Here is a 22726-nt window from a genome sequence, read left to right on the forward strand (position 1 = left end):
TTTTCTAAATGGTGAGAAGCTAGGAATTGTGGAGAAGAGAGATTTAGCGGTCCAAGTACAGAAATCACAAAGCTAATAGACAGGTACAAAAAAATAATAAAGGTAAATTGAATGTTGGTCTTTATCGCAAGGGGGCTGGAATACAAAGGGATGGAAGTTATGTTACAGTAAAATAACGCTCTGGTTAGACCCCATTTAGAGGACTGCATTCAGTTCTGGGCACCGCACCTCAGGAAGGATATATTCGCCTTGGAGAGGGTGTGGTGCAGATTCACCAGAACTATACTGTGCTCAAAGGTTTAAATTATGAGGACAATGTTGCATAGTCTAGGCTTGTATTCCCTTGAGTATAGAAGATTAAGGGGCGATCTAATTGAGGTGCTTAATAAGATGATTAAAGGAGTTGATAGGGTAATTAGAGAGAAACTATTTCCATTGGTGGGAGAATCCAGAACAAAGGGGCAGAACCTTAAAATTAGAGCTAGGCCATTCAGGGGTGATATCAGAAAGCACTTCTTTGCACAAAGGGTAGTGGAAATCTGGAACTCTCGCCCCCAAAAAGCTGTTGAGGCTACGTCAATTGAAAATTTCAAAACTGAGATCGATAGATTTTTGTTACACAAGGGTAATGGAACCAAGGTGGGTAGACGGAGTTAAAATACAGATCAGCCATGATCTAATTGAATGGCGGAACAGGCTCGAGGGGTGAATGGCCTTCTCTTGTTCCTATGGTCGCTACTGCTTTGGAGTGTCAGTCTAGACTATGTGCTCGAGTCCTGTCGCGAGACTGGAAGCTACAATGTCTGACTGAGGCAGGAGTGCTACCAACTGAGCCAACCCGACAATATTCGGTCAAACTAAGAAACCAGTCACGAAAGAAGGAAATTGCATTTAAATAATCGCCTTTTACAGCCTCAGGAAATCCAAATTGCTTCACATCCAATAACATATTTTTGAAGTGCAGTCTCTGCTGTAATGCAATGAAATGTGGCAGCCAAATTGTACACAGCAAAGTCTCACAAACAGCAATTAGATAAATGACCAGATAATCAGTACTTTTTTTTTAAGGTGGTATTGGTTGAAGGATATAAATGTTCGCCAGGACACTGGGTGAAATCCCTACTCTTCGAATAATGTCATGCGATCTTCTACATTCACCCAGGAGGGCAACTGGGCCTCAGTTCTTGTGAAGCACTTCTTCACACAAAGGGTAGTCAAAATCGGGACCTCTTTCTCCCCCCTACCCCCAACAAAAAAAGCTGTTGAGGCTAGGTCAGTTGAAAATGTCAAAACCGAGATTGATAGAGTATTAAAGGTTACGGAACCAAGGTGGGTAGATGAAATTAAGATACAGATCAGCCATGATCTAATTGAATGGTGGAACAGGCTCAAGAGACTGAATGGCCAGCTCCTGTTGCTTTTGTTCCGACCTTTCCTGAAATAGAAGTCATGCGCCAGCAGAGAAAAACAGGAAGAAAATTAGCACCACAGGTAAAGGGGGAGAAAAAGTACTCAAGGGAAAATATTGAGAATGGAAATAATTCTTATTGTACATGCAAGTTTTAATGAATAGATCTCCTATATCAGTTTACATATCAACTCCTTATTGATGGAATCCCAACTACATAGATACATAGAAGATAGGAGCAGGAGTAGGCCATTCGAGCCTGCTCCGCCATTCAATGAGATCATGGCTGATCATCCAAATTCAGTACCCGGTCCCTGCCTTCTCCCCATATCCCTTGATCCCTTTAGCCTTAAGAAATATATCCAACTCTTTCTTGAATATACTTAATGAACTGGCCTCCACCGCCCTCTGTGGCAGAGAATTCCACAGGTTCACCACGCTCTGGGTGAAGAAATTCCTCCTCATTTCAGTCCTAAATGGCTTACCCCTTATCCTTAGACTATGACCCCTGGTTCTGGACTCCCCGGCCATCAGAAACATCCTTCCTGCATCTAGTCTGTCCAGGCCTGACAGAATTTTATAGGTTTCGATGAGATCCCCTCTCAATCTTCTAAACTCCAGTGAGTATAAGCCCAATCGACACAATCTCTCCTCGTACGTCATTCCTGCCATCCCAGGTATCAGCCTGGTGAATCTTCGCTGCACTCCCTCCATGGCAAGAACGTCCTTCCTCAGGTAAGGCGACCAAAACTGCACACAATACTCAAGGTGCGGTCTGACCAAGGCCCTGTTCAACTGCAGCAAGACATCCTTGTTCTTGTACTCGAGCCCTCTTGCTACGAAGGCCAACATACCATTTGCCTTCTTAACCGCCTGCTGTACCTGCATGCTTACCTTCAGCGACTGGTGTACAAGAACACCCAGGTCTCTCTGCACTTCCCCTTCTCCCAATCTATTACCATTCAAATAATAATCTGCCTTCCTGTTTTTGCCACCAAAGTGGATAATCTCACATTTATCCACATTATAGTGCATTTGCCATGTTTCTGCCCAATCACCCAACCTGTCCAAATCGTGCTGGAGTTTCACGACATCCTCCTCACAGCATACCCTCCCCCCCAGCTTTGTGTCGTCTGCAAATTTGGAGATATTACATCCAATTCCCTCATCCAGATCATTAATACATATTGTGAACAGCTGGGGTCCTAGGACCGATCCTTGCGGTACCCCACTAGTCACTGCCTGCCACTCGGAAAACGACCCGTTTATTCCAACTCTTTGCTTTCTGTCCGCCAACCAGTTCTCTATCCAAATCAATACCTTGCCCCCAATCCCATGTGCCTTAATTTTGCACGCTAATCTCTTATGCGGGACCTTATCAAAAGCCTTCTGAAAGTCCAAATACACCACATCCACTGGTTCTCCCTTATCTATTTTACCAGTTACATCCTCAAAAAATTCCAGTAGATTAGTCAAGCATGATTTACCTTTTGTAAATCCATGTTGACTTTGTCTGATCCAGTCACTGCTTTCCAAGTGCTCTGCTATTACATCTTTTATAATGGACTCTAGCATTTTCCCCACTACCGATGTCAAGCTTACCGGTCTATAATTCCCCGCCTTTTCTCTACCACCTTTTTTGAATAGTGGGGTAACATTAGCTACGCGCCAATCCATGGGTACCGTTCCAGAGTCTATCGAGTTCTGGAAGATGACCAGCAATGCATCTACTATTTCTAGGGCCACTTCCTTAAGTACCCTAGGATGTAGATTATCAGGCCCTGGGGATTTATCAGCCTTCAGTCCCATCAATTTTCCTAACACCATTTCCCTACAAATACTGATTTCTTTCAGTTCCACCCTTTCATCAGACCCTATGTTCCCCGGCATCTCTGGGAGGTTATTTGTGTCCTCCTTTGTGAAGACAGAACCAAAATATGTATTTAGTTGGTCTGCCATTTCTTTGTTCCCCATTATAAATTCCCCTGATTCTGACTGCAAGGGACCTACGCTTGACTTCACCAATCTTTTTCTCTTCACATATCTATAAAAGCTTTTACAGTCAGTTTTTATGTTCTCTGCAAGCTTACTCTCATATTCTATTTTCCCTTTCTTAATGAATCCCTTTGTCCTCCTTTGTTGAATCTTAAGCTGCTCCCAATCCTCAGGATTATTGCTTTTTCTGGCCAATTTATATGCCCTCTCCTCGGACCTTATGCTATCCCTAATTTCCCTTGTTAGCCACGGTTGGGTCACCTTTTTTGTTTTATTTTTATGCCAAACTGGGATGAACAAATTCTGTAGTTCATCCATTCGGTCTTTGAATGTTTGCCATTGCCTATCCACCGTCAACCCTTTGAGTGCCATTCCCCAATCAATCCTACCCAACTCGCTCCTCAGACCATCATAGTTTCCTTTATTTAAATTGAGGACCCTAGTCTCCGAGTCAACTACTTCATTCTCCATCTTAATGAAGAATTCGATCATATTATGATCGCTCCGACCCAAGGGGCCTCTTACAACAAGATTGCTAATTAATCCTTTCTCGTTACATAATACCCAGTCTAAGATGGCCTGATCTCTGGTTGGTTCCTCGACATATTGGTCCAGGAAACCATCCCGTAAACACTCCAGGAATTCCTCCTCCACAGTATTGTTACTCATTTGGTTGGCCCAATCTATATGTAGATTAAAGTCACCCATGATGACTGCTGTGCCCTTATTGCACACTTCTTTAATTTCTCTTTTAATGCCATCCCCAACCTCCGCCTTACTGTTTGGAGGTCTATAAACCACTCCCACTAACGTTTTTTTCCCCTTAGTATTTCTCAATTCTACCCATACAGATTCCACCTCATCAGAGCGAATATCCTTCATTACAATTGTGTTAATCCCTTCTTTAACCAGTAATGCTACCCCATCTCCCTTTCCTTTTTGACTAGTCTTGGAGGCAGAAATTCCGATCCCTACGGGTGAGTATGCGCTGTGTACTCACCCGTAGGGACATCGGAAATGCCGGTTTCAGGCATGCACTGTGCATGCGCTGGAAACCAGCATTTCCGATCTGTCAAGAAAGCTCTCGACAGATCGCACGCCTGCCCTGGAGCAGGGCCTCTGCGGGTGCAGAGTTCTGTTTTTTGGAGACCCTCCGCCGGCAGAAAACACGTAGAATTCTTGCGCCTGTAAAAGCAGGCACAAGGCCTGCTTTTACCAGGCTAAGAGTTGAAGTAAAAAAAATTTTAAAAAAAATTCCCACTGATTTATCATTTTAAAATACTTTAAAGAAATAAGTTTATTTTTAGCCCCGTTAAAAACTTTAATTATTTTTTTCAAAAATGTAAACTTTTGTTTAAAATAGTTAATTTATGTAATTTATAGGCATTTTAAAAATGTCATTTAAAAAAAAATTATTTGTAGTTTTACTTATTTTTGGGGGAGATCTCTATTCATAGATTTAACAGGTTTTCCTGTCAAATCTATGAATGGAGATTCCCTGCTCTGATTGGCTCACCATGGCCCACATTATCCCAGGGACGCTGCGAGCTACCTGCGCCCTGGGATACGTGTGCCCTACACATCGGCAGTTCGAAGAGGCACAGCAACGGAACTCTGCGCCTCCCGGGAGCTCTCTGGTCCAGGCAGAGATTTTTCCAAATCGCAGCCCTCCGCCCGCGGGAGGGCTGCGAACGGAATTTCTGGGCCTCTTGCTCTAGGGCCACATTCAGTAATGTTGCTAAACGCAGATCTGTGCCTGCAATTCCTCACGCAGTAAGCTCCAAATTTTAATTACGCATTGGGCAATTGCCCGATAGGGACGAGCCATGTCACTGCTGGGAAAAAACAAAAACACAATTGGGTTAATAGTTCTAATTGAAGGGGGCCCATTTACTTGCTCTATGAAAGCTGGAATAAACTGAAGTACAAGAAAAGGAGGCGCAGCAACATGTGAAATGTTAGTTTGGTTAACTTCTGACAGTTGGGCAGGTCATGAATAAAGGTTGAGGGGTATATGAAGCAAGTCTACAAATGACAATGAGCATTGTAAGTACCATTGTCCTAAATATAATGATAAATATTACTAACCAATACTTAACTGCAACATGGCTTGGACTCTTCATTTTGGGATAAATGAAAACATTTGGGGGCACTTAATCAACAACAACCAAGACTATCAATTAAGAGTCAACATTATTCTTGCTTTTGGATACTCAACCAAAAATTGACTTGCATTTAAATAATTCAGTACCAATGGAGCCCACAAAAAGTATGTATTTCTCTTTAAAAAAAGCTTTTATACAGAGGACTGAAAAATGCAAGAATTTGTGGTCTATCCAAATTTGCAATGATTGGTAAACAGTTCTGTTTTTCGGATGAGACGCTAAACCGAGACCCCATCTGCCCTCTCAAGTGGATGTAAAGCTTCCATGGCGCTATTTCAAAAGAGCAGGGGAGTTTCTCCCCTCCTCCTCCCACACCAAATCTTGGCACTACCCCACCCCACTGAATTGAAAGCAGGGCAACTCAGCACCTGAAAGAACAAAAATCACCCCCAGCCCCCTCGAGCAGAAATCCAATCATCAATCCCACCAACTTGAGTAGAAATAGCCATCAACATCTGCCTATTGATTGAGCAGAAACAAGTACGATCAATGACCCCCCCCCCCCATGAACTCAAATCCTGCCAACAATTGCCACCTCCCCCCGAGCAAACCCCTGCAGAAATCAATAGAAGATAAAAAGCATCTTCGCCCTCCTCCTCACCGATCAAACTCAGCCACCCCCTTTCTCCAGAGAAGAAATCCCTCCCCCCCCCCCCCCGAGCTGGAGCCGATCCCATTCTCCCATCACTTCTCGCATGAAAAATACCCGCTCCCCTCCTCATTCCAGCAGCACACACTAACAGAGATGGAATTAGGACACGACCCAGTGCCACCAAACCCATCCCCATCTACTCTCCCCTCCACCCTGGTCTTCATATTCTCCTTTATGTACATGCGCACACGTGTATGTACTATACAAGGGCAACTACATCCTCCTCAACTGAAACTTTTTCCACAGATCTGATCAAAGTGGTTTCATACCATCATTATGAAATTAATGGAAACAGAACCTCACTCCTTATTGTACACCTCTACATAAATCTTTAAAGTTCAAACATAGCTATTTTATAGTCATGCAAAGACAAGACATACTATAAAGAAAAGCATAGGCAACCTGAAGAGGGCCTAACAATGGGCTAAAGTAAAAGGAATGACAACACATCCTGAACAACCAAATGATCATATACTGAATATAGCACAACCTATGTAAACTCCACAAATGCCAATTCAACCTGCTGAATGACTGCTAGGGAGACAATGGCAGAGAGGGTACACTCTTGCATATGTGCTCATACTTCGGTCATACTCTGCATATCCTCCCCCATCCTTTCTTTGAAATTACACTGGATAGCAATCCTTATTTCAACAGCCCCATGCCTGCTAGCCAGGTCACTAGCAAGCAAGACCTCTGACTCCCTGTAGCATGCAGGGACTTCTACCTAGTAAATAATGCAGCTCACTCCCTTGTGAATGAAACATGCATGAGACATACATCAACTGCAACACGTGAAGTTGGACTAGGGAGGTAACAGATGGTCATGGCCCCTTCCTGGAGGCAGGTTCAAGTGACCCAACCTCCCTTTCAGAAGGAGAAATCAGATGAATGCAAAAGATCCAAAGTCAGTCAATAGCTGCCCATTCCTAACCAACAAGACCACTAGTCAATTTAGGGATGATTTCTGCCAAATAAGTCAATCAGCCCAGTAAGAGATTAGATGGAATATCAAAATTGCAATTATGTACATGGATTTCAGGGGAATCCTTCAGCTAAATAGGTATAGAATAGAATCATAGAATCTTACAGCACAGGAGGCCCTTCACACCTGTGCCAGTTCTTTGAAAGCTGTCCAATTTAGTCCCACAGCCCAGCTCTTTCCCCCATAACCCTGCAAATTAGTCCTCTTCAAGAACATGTCCAGTTGCCTTTTAAAAGTTCCTATGGAATCTGATTCCACAATCCTTTCAGGTAGAGTTCCAGATCTTAACAACCCTGCGTGTGAAGACATTTGTCATTTCCCCTCTAGTTCTTTTGCCAATTATTTTAAACAACAACAACTTGCATTTCCTTTAACATAGTAAACGTTCCCAGGCTTCACAGGAGCGTTATCAAACAAAATTTGACACCGAGCCACATAAGGAGATATTATGACAGATGACCAAAAGCTTGGTCAAAGAGGTAGGTTTTAAGGAGCTTCTTAAAGGAAGAAAGAGAGGTAGAGAGGCGGAAGGCTCAGTTTAAGGCACGGCTGCTAATGGTGGAGCGATTAAAATCGGGGATGCACAAGAGGCCAGAATTGGAGGAGTGCAGAGATCTTGGAGAGTTGTATGGCTGTAGGAGGTTACAGAGATAGGGAAGGACAAGGCCATGGAAGGATTTGAAAACAAGGATGAGAATTTTAAAATTAAGGCATTGCTTTAGGTCAGCGAACACAGGGGTGATGGGTGAACGGGACATGGTGCGAGTTAGGATATGGGCAGCAGATTTTTGGATGAGTTTTTGACTTCTGGTTACTGACCCACTTGCCAGAGGAAATAGTTTCTCCCTACTTGCTCTATCAAAAGCCCTCATAATTTTGAATACCTCTATTAGGTCTCCCCGTAACCATCTCCGCTCTAAGGAGAATAATCCCAGCTGCTTCAATTTCTCCACATAACTTAACTCTCTCATCCCTGCTATCATCCTGGTAAATCTCCTCTGTACCTTCTCCAGGGTCTTGACATCCTTCATAAAGTGTGGTGCCCAGAACTGTACACAATACTCCAGCTGAGACCTAACCAAACATTTGTATAGGTTTAGCATGACTTCCTTGTTTTTGTATTCAGTGCCCCGCATAGGCTCTCTTAACCACCTTATCAACTTGCCCTGCCACCTTAAAAGATTTGCGAATATGCACCCCCAGGTCCCTCTGTTCTGGCACCTCCCTCAAAATACCACCATTTAGATTATACTGCTTCTCCATGTTGCTTCTCCCAAAGTGCACCACTTCACACTTACCACATTAAATTGCATCTGTCATGTGTCTGCCATTCCACCAGTCTGTTGGTGTCCTCCTGAGGTCTGCTCCTATCATGCTCACTCTTTACTATGTTGCCAAGTTTTGTATCATACACAAACTTCAAAATTGTATTCTTATACCCAAGACCAGGCTATTTATATAACAAAGAAAAGCAATGGTCCTAATACTGACCCCTGGGGGACCCCACTGCATACTTCTCTCCGGTCAGAAAAACATCCATTCACCATTACGCTCGGCCTCCTATCCCTTAGCCAATTTCGTACCCATGTTACCACCATCCATTTAATACCATGTGGTTCTATTTTCCGCTTAAGTCTGCTATGAGGTACTTTATCAAATGTCTTTTGAAAGTCCATATATACACAACATCTATGGCACTACCTTCATCAACTCGCTCTGTTATTTCATCAAATGGTATGGTAGAATAGTGTTTATATTACTGGACTAGTAATCCAGAGGCCTGGACCAGTAATCTGGAAACATGAGTTCAAATCCCACCATGGTAGTTTGTGAATTTGAATTCAGTTAATTAAATAAAACTGGAATTAAAAAGCTAGTAGAACTAATGGTGATCATGAAGCTATTGGATTGTTGTAAAAACCCAACTGGTCCACTAATGTCGTTCAGAGAAGGAAACCTGCCGTCCTTACCCGGTCTGACCTATATGTGATTCCAATGTGGTTGACTCTTAACTGCCCTCTGAAATGGCCCAGCAAGCAACTTAGTTGTATCAAACAGTTACAAGAATAAAACTTAGACATTGGATTCGGCTACGACCCAGCCCAATCAACTCTGCAAAGTCCTCCTCAGTAACAGCTGGGGACTTACACCAAAATTGGGAGAGCGGTCTCAGACAGCCTAACATAGGTATGATTCTGTGAGTATGGCTATCAGCCAACGTCCCATACATCTCCATCACCATCTCTGGGTATGTCCCACCGGCAGGACAGATCCACCAGAGGTGGTGGCACAGTGGTATAGAGTCGGGAGAGTGGCGCCCAGGGAGTCCTCAACATTGACTCGGACCCAATGAAGTCTCATGAACAAGGAAACCTCCTGCTGATTACCAGCCTCAGCTGATGAATCAGTGCAATCAAGCAGCACTTACTCACCAATAACCTGTCCGCCAGGACCACTTGGCTCCAGACCTCATTACAGCCTTGGTCCAAACATGAACAAAAGAGCTGAATTCCAGAGGTGAGGTGACAGTGACATCAAGGCAGCATTTGACAGAGCGTGGCATCAAGGAGTCCTAGTTAAATTGAAGTCAATGGGAATCAGGGGGGAAAACTCTTCACTGGCTAGAGTCATACCTAGCACAAAGAAAGATGGTTGTGGTCAATGTTCCCTTTAAACTGCGTGGCTGCACAGCCGTCTGGAGATCCCGCGCAGCCCGGGACTGGCTTTTCAAATCAGACCCGCACAGCCCGTTAAAGGGACCGCACATTCACAAAAAATTAGAGGGAACATTGGTTGTGGGAGGCCAATCATCTCAGCCCCAAGACATCGCTGCAGAGTTCTTCAGGGCAGTGTCCTAGGCCCAACCATCTTCAGCTGCTTCATCAATGACCTTCCCTCCATCATAATGTCAGAAATGGGGGATGTTCGCTGATGATTGCAGCATTAGTTCCATTCACAACTCCTCAGATACTGAAGCAGTCCATGTCCACATGCAGCAAGACCTGAACAACATTAAGACTTGGGCTGTTAAGTGACAAGTAACATTCATGCCACACAAGTGCCAGGCAATGACCATCTCCAACAAGAGAAAGTCGAACCACCTCCCCATGACATTCAAAGGGATTATCATCATCGAATCCCCCATCATCATCATCATCCTGGGGGGGTCACCATTGATCAGAAACTCAACTGGACTAGCCACATAAATACGGTGGCTACAAGAGGTCAGAGGCTGGGTTTTCTGCAGCGAATGACTCACCTCCTGACTTCCCAAAGCCTTTCCACCATCGACAAGACACAAGTCAGGGCCACGTATTTTTTTGTGGGTACGTGGCTCCTTTAAGTGGCTGCATGGCCCATTCACAATGGCAAAAGCCAGTCCCGGGCTGTATGAGAGCTTATCAACATTGGTCAGGAGAATGATGGACTATTCTCCACTTGTCTGGATGAGTGCATCTCCAACAACACTCAAAAATCTCAACACCATCCAGGACAAAGCAGTCCGCTTGATTGGCACCCCATCCACCACCTTAAACATTCACACTCTCCGCAGTGTGTACCATCTAAAAGATGCACTGCAGCATCTCGCCATGGCTCCAAGAAAGACAAGGGCAGCAGGCGCACGGGAACACCACCAGCTCCAGATAACCTCCAAGTTACACACCATCCTGACTTGGAAATACATCGCCATTCCTTCATTGTCGCTGGGTCAAAATCCTTTAACTTTCTACCAATGTTCCCTCTAATTTTTTGGGGCCGCGCAGCCCATTCAAAAATTCACTCATGCGCGATTTTTTCATTTAAAAGCCGGCGAGCCAACTGCGTGGAGATCAAGACAACTGCGCAGCCACACAGCTTAAAGGGAGCATTACTCCCTACCTAACAGCATTGTGGGAGTACCTTCACCACACGGACTGCAGCAGTTCAAGAAGGCAGCTCACCACCACCACATCAAGGGCAATTAGGGATGGGCAATGAATGCTGGCCTTGCCAGTGAAACCCACATCCCATAAATGAATAATAAAATTTGTTGAACACTCCATGTTGAATACCACTTGGAAGAAGCAAGGGCACAGAATGTACTCTGGGCGGGGGACTTTGTCCATCACCAAAAGTGGCTCGGTAGCACCACCACTGACCGAGCTGGCTGAGTTTTGAAGGACGTAGCTGCCAGACTGGGCAGGTGGCGAGAACCAACGCGAGGGAAAGCTACTTAACCATGTCCTCACCAATCTACCTGTCGCAGATGCATCTGTCCAAGGAAGTATTGGTAGGAGTGACCACCGCATTGTACTTGCGGAGACGAAGTCCCATCTTTACACTGAGGACACCCCCCATCGTGTTGCGTGCTAAATGGAACAGATCTAGCAGCTCAAAACTGAGCATCCATGAGACAATGTGGGCCATCAACAGCAGCAGAGTTGTATTCCACCACAATCTGCAACCTCACAGCCCAGCATATCTCTCACTCTACCATTACCATCAAGCCAAACAATCAACCCTGGTTCAATTAGAATTAGAAGAGCATGCCAGGAGCAGTACCAGGCATACCTGAAAATGAGGTGCCAACCTGGTTAAGCTACAACACAGGAATACAAGCATGCTATACAGCGGAAGCAGCAAGGTACAGATAGAGTCAAGCGATCCAGAACCAACGGACTAGAACAAAGCTCTGCAGTCCTGCCACATCCACTCATGAATGGTGGTGGACAATTAAACTAAGGGGAAGAGGCTGCTCCATGAACATCCCTGTTGTGTCTGTGTGTTGATAGAGACACTGAAGACAGGAGTTGGTTTCATAGGTGTTTACTAAACAAAGTCTGGAGGGGAACTAACTGATACAACACAATATACAGGCTTATATAGCCAGAGTGGCCATTACCGGCATTACAGTACACATGGGGCTCTTAAAGGCACATACGCTACAATTCCTCCCCTTTTAGCCAACCAGTACATAATATTTTAAGTAATTATTAATTACATGTTACAAGAAAAATAATCTACACATTGCTGCAGTTAATTAATTATAAGTCAGTCTCTCTGGAGGCTTCCTGACTCGGTCCGGATAACGCCTCGGTGGTGTAGTAGTTTCTGGTGGTGTTGTAGGTTCTTTTGGCAAGGCTGATTCGGCTTGCATGCCAGTGTCGGGTTCATCGGGTTCCAGTATCACCGGATCGGAGGTAGATATGGGTATCTCTACTTCATCGTTAGGCGTATAGAGTTGTGGTGTAGGTTGTCCCTTTTCGGATGACTATGATTTGGTCAGCATGGCGCCTTATTATGCTTTCTCCGATGTCCACGGTATACATCAGCGGTCCTAGTCGTGTGCAAATAGTTCCAGGCTGCCATTTCTCGGTACGGTAGTCCCGGGCCAAAACTTGTTGACCTATCTGGAAGGTTCTAGTTGGCCTTTCATTCATGCCTTGAAATTGCCGGTTCTCCACGTCCCTTCTGATGTTGGGCTTGCTCAAATCCAGCCGGCATCTTAGGCTTCTACTGAAGAACATCATGGCGGGAGTTTGGTTTGTAACCATATGTGTTGCATTCCTGTATGCGAACAAGAAGTTATCCACCTTGTGCTGAAGTTTTATGTCTTCATTACCCATGGCCTTTATGGCCTTCTTGAAGGTCTGGACAAACCTTTCAGCCAATCCATTGGTGGCGGGATGGTATGGGGCGGACGTGTAGTGCTTAACCCCATTGTTTTTTTTAAGAACTTCCTGAATTCTTCGGACACAAATTGCGGTCCATTATCAGAACAGATCTGTTCCGGCAGCCCATTCCTGGCAAATATGGTCCTCCATACTGTGATGGTTTTTTCCGTGGTGGTGGAGGACATCTTTATTACCTCCGGCCACTTGGAGTGTGCATCAACCGCGATTAAGCACATTGAGTCCATAAATGGACCAGCAAAGTCGATGTGTACCCTTTGCCAGGGAGATGAGGGCCACTCCCATGGATGTAGAGGGGCTTGGGGTGGAGCGTTTTGGACCTTCTGGCATCCGAGGCAGCTCTTGGTCATTTCTTCGATGTCTCCATCGATACCTGGCCACCATACAAACGCCCTGGCTAGGTTCTTCATTTTCACTCCACCCAGATGCCCCTCGTGAAGCTCCTTTAGAACTTTATCCTGGAGTTTGGGTGGACTCACCACTCTGGATCCACACATCAAGGTTCCTCGGCACACTGACAGCTGTTCTCTTCTTTGCGAGAATGCTGGCAACAGTGGTTCGCCATGTGCTGGCCATCCCTTCACTGTTAAATCGTAGACTCGTGAGAGAGTCGGGTCATTTCTAGTTTCCCTTTCAATGGCAGAATTTGTTACTGGTAGACATTCGACTATGGTAGAGTGGAAAATCTCCACTGGATCTACGGTAGGTGCTTCTTCTATCGTTGGCAACGGTAGGCGCGATAACCCGTCAGCATTCCCATGCTGTTTGGATCCTTTGTATTCTATGTTGTATTGGTGTGCCCCTAGAAAAAGGGACCACCTCTGTAGCCTTTGCGCTGTCATAATGGGAACACCCTTTTTAGGGTTGAATATGGAGATGAGGGGTTGATGGTCAGTCAACAAGGTAAATTTTTGTCCGTGTAGGTAATGGTTGAACTTCTTCACTCCCCATACCAGGCTGAGTGCTTCCCTGTCGATTTGGGCATAGTTACGCTCAGCTGAGTTCAATGAGCGTGACGCAAAAGCTATCGGCCGTTCCGAGCCATCGGGGAATTTATGCAATAATACTGCTCCTACGCCGTAAGGGGATGCATCGCACACCAGTCTGATTGGCAGTGATGAGTTGTAATGAGCCAAAACTTCTTTGGACGTGATTAAGTCTTTGCATTTATGGAAGGCACGTTTACAGTCTTCGCTCCATTTCCAAATTACTCCTGTTTGCAGCAGTTCATTAAGAGGGTGTAGAAGAGTTGATAAGTTCGGTAAAAATTTATGATAGTAATTTATTAATCCCAGGAACGACCTTAATTGTGAAACATTTTCAGGTGCTGGGGCTTTTATGACCGCTTCAATTTTTTCAGGTGGCTTATGCAACCCTTCCTTATTAATTATGTGGCCACAATATGATATTTGATTTTGGAAAAATTCACACTTGGGGCGATTTGCTCGTAGGCCCCGTTGTCTCAGCCTAGTGAGCACCTGCTCCAAATTGGCAAGGTGCTCGTTGTCGTTTTCTCCTGTTACAAGGGTGTCATCTAGGTAGCATTGAGTCCCCGGAATCCCTTGCAGGACTTGCTCCATAGCTCTTTGCCAGATAGCTGGAGCGGATGCTACTCCGAAAACCAGTCGATTGTACTGGTACAGACCTTTGTGTGTATTTATCGTGAGAGATTTTTTTTAAGAGGCCTCTTCAACCTCCATCTGTAGATATGCCTGTGCCAAGTCAATTTTGGTGAAACGTTTCCCTCCGGATAGTGAGGCGAAAGTATCTATCCTCGGAAGAGGATACTGTACCGTGTGAAGGACCGGGTTTACAGTCACCTTGAAGTCTCCACAGATGCGAATTTTTCTCTGTTCTTCAGATTTATCATTATTCAATGCTTTCTTCATGACTGGGACGATGGGGGTTGCCCACTCGCTCCGATCTATTTTGGATAATACGCCTGCCTTTTCCAAATTCTCCAGCTCTGCCTCGACTGCTGGACGAATTGCGTATGGTCTTGCCTTAAAAAACTTGGGAATTGCTGCATCTTCCACTTTTATTGAGGCGGTGATGCCTTTCAAGGTTCCTAGTTTCTCTTGAAACACTTCTTTGGCATTGGCCAAGATGTCTTTTAATCGTTCAGGTATGACGTCATCATCGTTTTTTTTCTTACTGGTCACCGTCAGTGCCTGAATGGAGTGCCAGTCTAAACGTATTTTCCTGATCCATTCACGTCCCAACAGCGTTGGACCACCATCTTGTAGAATGTATAAATACAACTTTTGTATTTCCTTGCTGTTGTATACAGCAGGCACCCTTATTTTTCCTTTGGGGTATACTTTCTGCCCCGTATAGTTTTCAAGATAATGGATGTGTCTTTTAAAGGTATATGCGGAAATAGCCGCTCGTAATCCCGTCGATTTATGACGGTCAGAGCTGATCCTGTATCTAGCTCCATTTTAAGGGTAACCCAAATGGTCTGGTAATCATCTTTGGCAATTACATTATGTAATTTGAGACAGCTTAGTCTCGTTTTCGGAGTCGCTATCGCTCTTCTGGTCTTCGGAGCTACTGTCCGTCATCATTTGTACCTTTCTGTACTTTTCTTTATTGACTTTTTTTCCCCTGTCTGTGGATTTTTTTTGTCCAGATCGGCATACCCGTGCAATGTGTCCAATCTTTCTGCATTGCCTGCATGCTTTGTCCTTGAACCAGCAGTCCCTCTGGTCATGGGTGGATCTGCCGCAGCGATAACATCTCTCGAAACCCTGTGTCATTTCATGGGTGCCGAAGTCCTGTGTCTTTTGTTGTATCTCTGCAGCTCCTCTTGCGGCTACTTCGTATGATACAGCCATACTGAAAGCCTTGTCCAGTGTTAAATCTTTTTCAGAAAGCAGCCTTTTCTGTGTTCCTTCACTGAAGAGACCGCAGACGAATTTGTCTCGAAGATAATCTGCTAGTCCTGCCCCGAATTGGCAGTGTTTTGATAGCTTTCTTAATTCGGTGAGGTAATCAGCGTTACTTTCATTCTTGTGTTGATTTCTCTTGAAGAATTTGAATCGTTCCGCTATCAGCAGCAGTGTTGGGTTTAAGTGCTCCTGTAGGGTATCAACAATTTCTTTAAAATTCTTGTCCTTTGGTTTGGCTGGAGTGATTAAATTTCGTAACAGCCCGTATGTCTTTGCGCCCATTAGATTTAGCAGTACTGAAGCTTTTTTTTCATCTTCTATTCCATTTGCGGTGCAATATACCTCCACTCTTTCCACATATGTGGTCCAATCCTCTATCTCGTTATCAAAAGCATCAATATTGCCAGACTTAGGCATCCTAGAAATAAAATGGCGCTTCCCGCGCTTTTCTTTCTTTTCTGCAGAAAAGATATGGCGCTTCCCGCCGCTGCTGCCGATGACAACGCTGTTTCCCGCGGTTTCCATTCTATTAATTTATTTACAGTTGGAGACTCGTTCCCGCTGGACTCTCTCTCCAGGTCTGAACGCCGACCTGCTTGCAGCGCCAGCTGTCTCCAGAGTGCTCCCTCCCCGTTTGTTACTGCTTGCCTCCGCTTTCGCTGCTTGGCCTAGCTGTAGAGCCAGCCGCTGGAGCCCCAGCCCGACGCCCAGGAAGGATTATTGCAGTACCTGCCACCAGCTTGGCTAGCTGGTGAAACCACAGCTTTTTCTTTTTCTTGATTTTTCTTCAACTTTGGACGACAGAGGAATCGATGTCCTTGAGGTGCTGCCGAATTGCAGGTAAGTCCGTTTCCAATTCGTCGCCACTGTTGTGTCTGTGTGTTGATAGAGACACTGAAGACAGGAGTTGGTTTCATAGGTGTTTACTAAGCAAAGTCTGGAGGGGAACTAACTGATACAACACAATATACAAGCTTATATAGCCCGAGTGGCCATTACCGGCATTACAGTACACATGGGGCTCTTAAAGGCACATACACTACAATTTCCATCCTCAACGATGGTGGAGCCCAGCATAAAAGACAAGGCTGAAGCGTTCCCTTGTTGTTCTATTCTGTGGCTGTATGCGCCTCCTAGTTTTCTAAGCATCTTGTTTCTCCTCTCCGCCGCTGTGCCCTGGTGACCCATCCGGCTTGTACAGGTCACTCCTGTCCCAGAACTAGTCCCAATGCCCCAGGATCCTGAAGCTCTCCCTCCTGTACCACTTCTCCAGCCACACATTCACCTGCACTATCTTCCTGTTTCTGTACTCACTCGCATATAGCACTGGGAGTAATCCAGAGATTACCACCTTTGAGGTCCTGTTCTTTAATCTTTTTCCTAGCTCCTGAAACTCTGCCTGTAGGACCTCAACACTTTTCCTACCCATGTCATTGGTTCCAATATGGACGGCTGATCCCTTTCCCCTCGCAGAATTTCCTGTACCCTGGCACCTGGGAGGCAACATACCATTCGGGGCTCACACCTGCAGTTGCAGAAATGCCTAAGAGTTACCCACTCTCTCTCTCCCCCTGAACTCTCTGCAGGGTGACCACCTCCTGAAATGTGCTATCTACGAAATTCTCAGCTTCCCATATGCACTGTAGTGACGCCAGCCACGGAGCTCGAGCTTGCGCAGTTGATGACACTTCCTGAATGTGGTTTTCTAGGACACACAAAGTGTTTCGGAGTTCTCACGTGGCACAGAATGTGCATGAAACAGGCCCCAGCTTTCCTGCCATGTTAGCTAACAGTTTTTTTTTTAAGCTTTAAGGCTATTTAACTGTTTAGCTAATACTAAAACCCTAATCACTATAAACCCTAACCAATCAACTAAATACTTAAACTAACTTAACACTAACCACCAAATACTTATCCTAAATACTTCTGTAATTCCTTGGGTTCCACCGTTCGTGCTGGTTTTTATGTCACTTGTTCAGTTTTCTCCATGTGGTTGTTTTGCAATGCTCTCTGCCGCTCTCGTTGCACCTGCCCTGCTTTTATGCTCCTCGGGCTTCCTGCAATTCTATTTACTTATTTACTGTTGCCCCTTGGTTTAAATTACTTAGCACCTCCTTCTCCCTCTGCACCAAAAATCCCACTTTGTTTAACAAGCCACTCCGTTTAGTGGATTCGCCCAGCTCTATGAACACATAAGTCAAGGTACAAGAGAGGAAAGAAAAAAAAAAGTACCCAATCCCCCACTCAACTTGCAAATGAATAAGCTGTCATGGAAATGGGAAACCACAAGACACTGTCCCATTAGAGTTTACAGCTATACAGTAGACATGGCCATTTCCCCAGCACATGATGCACAAGAACAAAGTTTTGAGTGAGAAAAGGCCATTCAGCCCATCAAGCTCACTGCACCCAGAGTCCATGCTCTCACTAGCCAAAACCTCAACATTAGTTGTTCTAGAATCCAAGGTAAAAGTAACAGTTGATCTTCCTCTCCAAATTGGCTAGCTGTAGCTTCAGATACTGGCTTGCACTACAGATCCAAATATGGCTACAATTTTGTTTTCATTTTAGTAAAAGTTACCAATGAGATCAATGAAAGTTTTACCAATATGGTAAACTAAACTCGGTGTTGCCCTTTTTGTTATTCCTGTGTATTAAACATTGTGGGGAGAATTTGATGCCAGCTATGGATCTTCACTCACCCAATCGCTTTTCAGAACACATTATTTTAATCTAGTTTATGTCACCATTCGTAAAACATAAAGAGCATTGTAAATCCACAACTTTTAGAGGAACTAAACACATAATGGACTACATGGCAAAACTGCTATTTTATTGAAAATAAAACACTAAACATTTAAAACTTCCTGCCAATATTTCCTGTCCAATGTTTAGGTAAGTTGCTTCATACAATCACAATTTGATATTTTAAAAAGAAAATTAGTTTTAGATTGGAGTATTATAATACTTTGAATAAGCTATGGATTTTACTCTCTCAGAAATGCTACACGAGATTGACTCAACAGCAATCATATAAAAAAAGATACTATTCACTAAATATTTCTGGCCCCCTGCTTGTAAAGGAGCTCAGTGGACATTAGAACAGAGACTATCTGCTGACAGCAAAGCATGGACTGAAGATTTCTTGAGTGCTAAAATAATGTTTGAAATTGTTTTGGCTAAGTTTAGCTCAGAGGTACAAAATAAACTAATATTTGTGGGCTACAGTTAGTAAGTTATTGCTCCAAAAGTGACAGAATGGGAAATACTGCTTGAAGCCATTAAAACTGAGTCACTCCAATAACTTTCAGAGTAAATTAATTACCACCATACTTCTCAAAAAGCAGTTAATATTGATTTTATTGTTCAACAAATAATGAAAATGTTTGCCAAACTAAGGTAGGCAATGGAAGGATGGTTTGCCAATCCTAGTCTCAATCTGGCAAGATGTATAATTAGAGCCTGTTAGTGCTATGTAACCACATCATTTTCACATTTTAGTTATCACTTCCAAATACCACATTACTTATACTGCTCCCACTACTCGTAGCTGATCCCATTAAAACACTGATGCATTCCTAATCAACTTAATCTTTCAGCAAAACAGCTTTTAGTATTCAAATGCAAACTGGCTAAGTAATCTGAGATCTTATACAACAATCAGGGAGGCGATCATATGACTTGTATGTTTGAAATATATGAATTTTTTAGTAAACTGTCAAACTATATTACATTCCTTGGCCATAGCAATAAATAAGCAGTCAATTCCCAGGCCTTAATCTGTTACTCTGAATCAACCACGAGGAAGTGCAAATAGTGTAGATCAACTCATTCTCCCTACCTCCCTCAAGTGAAGAATCTTTAAAAATATGCACTACGAGCCACGATAAGCAACTAACATGTGCAGCTAAGTGAGCAGTATATCTTCAAAAATGCTTTTCTAGTGCATTTCATACATGCACTCCAACAGAAATCTCTAACTATGGGGAATTTATCTTTCTTTCTCACTCCCATTAAAAAAAAAAATCAGGCTAGTAAGGTGCAAAAGGAGTTTATTTGATCAATTGCAGCTTTGAATCTAATCATAGATTACCTTTTCTTTGCAACTGGAAAGCATGCTGATGATGCTAAGACAGACTGATTGCACAGAGAGAGCTGGAGACCAGTCTTCTGTCAGAATGGATAGACAAATGTGTCCGTTGCTGTAAACGTGAGGATGAACTGGAATATTGTCACCAGTGAACATAACCTAAAAAATAAGGAACAAACAATTTCAGTACTACACATTAATTTATATTTCTATCCACAAGTTGTTTACAACTTTCAAGAAAGAAACTTTGGTCATCAGTTTACAAAGTTAGAATTAAGAGACTGTGCAGCCCATCTCAGTTGTGGGAGCTCTTGAAAGATTGCCAGAACACCACAAATCTTTGCTTTTTTCTTAGATAGCACAAAGGTGCAGCCAAGAGAAAACTATAATGCACAGTGACTTTGGTTCATTCTTTGCTGCGTTATTTCACTTCACAGGTGAGGTGACTGGATTACGCGAAGGGGGATAATGATCCATCAGCTCATCAAAAGTTATGCTGGCTTATCATAAATCAGTACTGTATTCAATACCACCTCTCCAACTGCTAAAATGGCAACAGTGTCAACTATTTAAAAGTCTACATGAGCAATCCAAGGTGAATCAATGCGAAAATGGTAATATTTAGATAATGACAATAACTTAATAATTTAATTGCATTTCCTGGAGTATGGACTCAACAGGACTTAAATAATATTACACCAGAACAACATTTCCCCATTCATTTAAATGGCAACAACGTTTCATTTACCAGTATTAAAAGGAATCAAACCTTCCCTGCAGGGTATGTTCAATATTTAACCCCTATGCGGACAATTAGTTACAGTCCTAAGGTGTATCCAAATATCAAAATGCTGCTGCCTTTAATCTAAGTCACTACTGAAAACTGCTTATTTCATCATTTGGCTACTGCTAGATCTACATTATATATTTTTCAGATACAGTATTTCACTGGATGATTCCTCAAGTTTGCAGGCGACACAAAGCTGGGTGGGCGTGTGTGCTGTGAGGAGGATGCCGAGAAACTCCAGTATGATTTGGACAGGTTGGGTGATTGGGCAGATGCAGTACAATGTGGATAAATGCGAGGTTATCCACTTTGGTGGCAAAAACAGGAAGACAGATTATTATCTGAACGGCAATAGATTGGGAGAAGGGGAAGTGCAATGAGACCTGGGTGTCCTTGTGCACCAGTCGCTGAAGGTAAGCATGCAGGTGCAGCAAGTGGTTAAGAAGGCAAATGGTTTGTTGGCCTTCGTAGCGAGAGGGTTCGAGTACAGGAACAAGGATGTCTTGCTGCAGTTGTACAGGGCCTTGGTGAGACCACATCTTGAGTATTGTGTGCAGTTTTGGTCGCCTTATCTGAGGAAAGATGTTCTTGCCATGGAGGGAGTGCAGCGAAGATTCACCAGACTGATACCTGGGATGGCAGGAATGTTGTACGAGGAAAGATTGGGTCGATTGGGCTTATACTCGCTGGAGTTTAGAAGAATGAGAGGGGATCTAATTGAAACTTATAAAATTCTAACAGGACAGACTAGATGCAGGAAGGATGTTCCCGATGGCAGGGGAGTCCAGAACCAGGGGTCACAGTCTAAGGATAAGGGGTAAGCCATTTAGGACAGCGATGAGGAGGAATTTCTTCACCCAGAGAGTGGTGAACCTGGGGAATTCTCTACCACAGAAGGCAGTTGAGGCCAATTCATTAAATATATTCAAGGAGTTAGATATATTTCTCAAGGCTAAAGGGATCAAGGGATATGGGGAGAAGGCAGGGACAGGGTACTGAGTTTGGATGATGAGCCATGATCTCATTGAATGGCGGAGCAGGCTCGAGGGGCCGAATGGCCTACTCCTGCTCCTATCTTCTATGTTTCTCAACATGATTAGTTATTTCTTGCAGCCAAAGGATATGCACCATGCCAAAATCTACTGCATCACTAGTTATTGTTTAGAACCCTGAGCAGTTAAATTATCCTATCATGACATATGTAAAGGAAGATAGGAATGATCACATACACACACAATGATTTTTTTTTCAGCAACTGGCCCAGAACCAAAGAAACTCTTCACGCCAAAGCAATCATTTGTTTTTAACCCTATAACACCTAAAGACTGCTTTCTTGCAGGGTGTGCGCGTTGGGGGGGGGGGGGGGGGGGGGGGGGGGGGAGATATTCTCTTATTAAATGAAGTAGAAAAAACTGTAGTTAAAGAGAAGGAACCTTTTGTTCAATGTACTCCCCTTTTCGATTAAAGAAAATAATGATCTTACTAAATATTTCTTCAGCATTTTTCTAAAAATATTAATTTTATGACAAATTACAATGTAAATTTTGCAGCCAATGACATGGTGAAGCAAATTGTTTTTTGACTGAAATAAAAACAGAAAATGCTGGAAATGCTCAGCAGCAGCATGTATGGTCAGGCAGCATCTGTACAGAGAAACAGTTAACGTTTCAGGTCAATGACCCTTCGCCAGAACTGGAAAAAGTTGGAGATGGAACAGGTTTTTAGGCAAGTGTAGGGGCAGGGAAAGGGGGGAAGGGAGGAAAGAACAAATGGGAAGGTCTGTGATAGGATGGAAGGCAGGAGAGATTAAGAGACAAAAGGGATGATGGCGCAAGGCAAAAGGAGATGGTAATGGGACAAGAAACAAAAGATGACTCTAGATGAAGTGTAAATGGCGATGGCAGAATGATCGACAGCTGCCATGTGAGAGAGAAAAAAATGAAAAAAGAGATAAGGGCAGAGGTTCTGGTCGGAAATTGTTGAACTCGATGTTGAGTCCAGAAGGCTATAAAGTGCCTAATCGAAAGAAGAGGTGCTGTTCCTCGAGCCTACGTTGAGCTTCATTGGAACAGTGCAAGAGG

General features: G+C 43.8%; 1 protein-coding gene across 4 annotated transcripts in view; it reads right to left on the bottom strand.

Annotated features, from left to right (window-relative positions):
• The window catches only part of ube2wb (ubiquitin conjugating enzyme E2 Wb), a 110875-nt gene that overhangs the window by 11397 nt on the left and 76752 nt on the right, over positions 1-22726 (bottom strand). For all 4 annotated transcript variants that reach the window (XM_085993172.1, XM_085993171.1, XM_085993174.1 and 1 more), the window contains one exon: positions 19862-20017. In XM_085993172.1, coding sequence (XP_085849298.1) covers positions 19862-20017 — 156 coding nt within the window. The remainder of the gene's footprint in view (positions 1-19861; positions 20018-22726) is intronic.

The sequence above is a fragment of the Somniosus microcephalus genome, chromosome 7 (genome assembly GCF_052327205.1).
Source record: "Somniosus microcephalus isolate GS21.2 chromosome 7, FLI_Smic_1.0, whole genome shotgun sequence".
Taxonomy (NCBI): domain Eukaryota; kingdom Metazoa; phylum Chordata; class Chondrichthyes; order Squaliformes; family Somniosidae; genus Somniosus; species Somniosus microcephalus.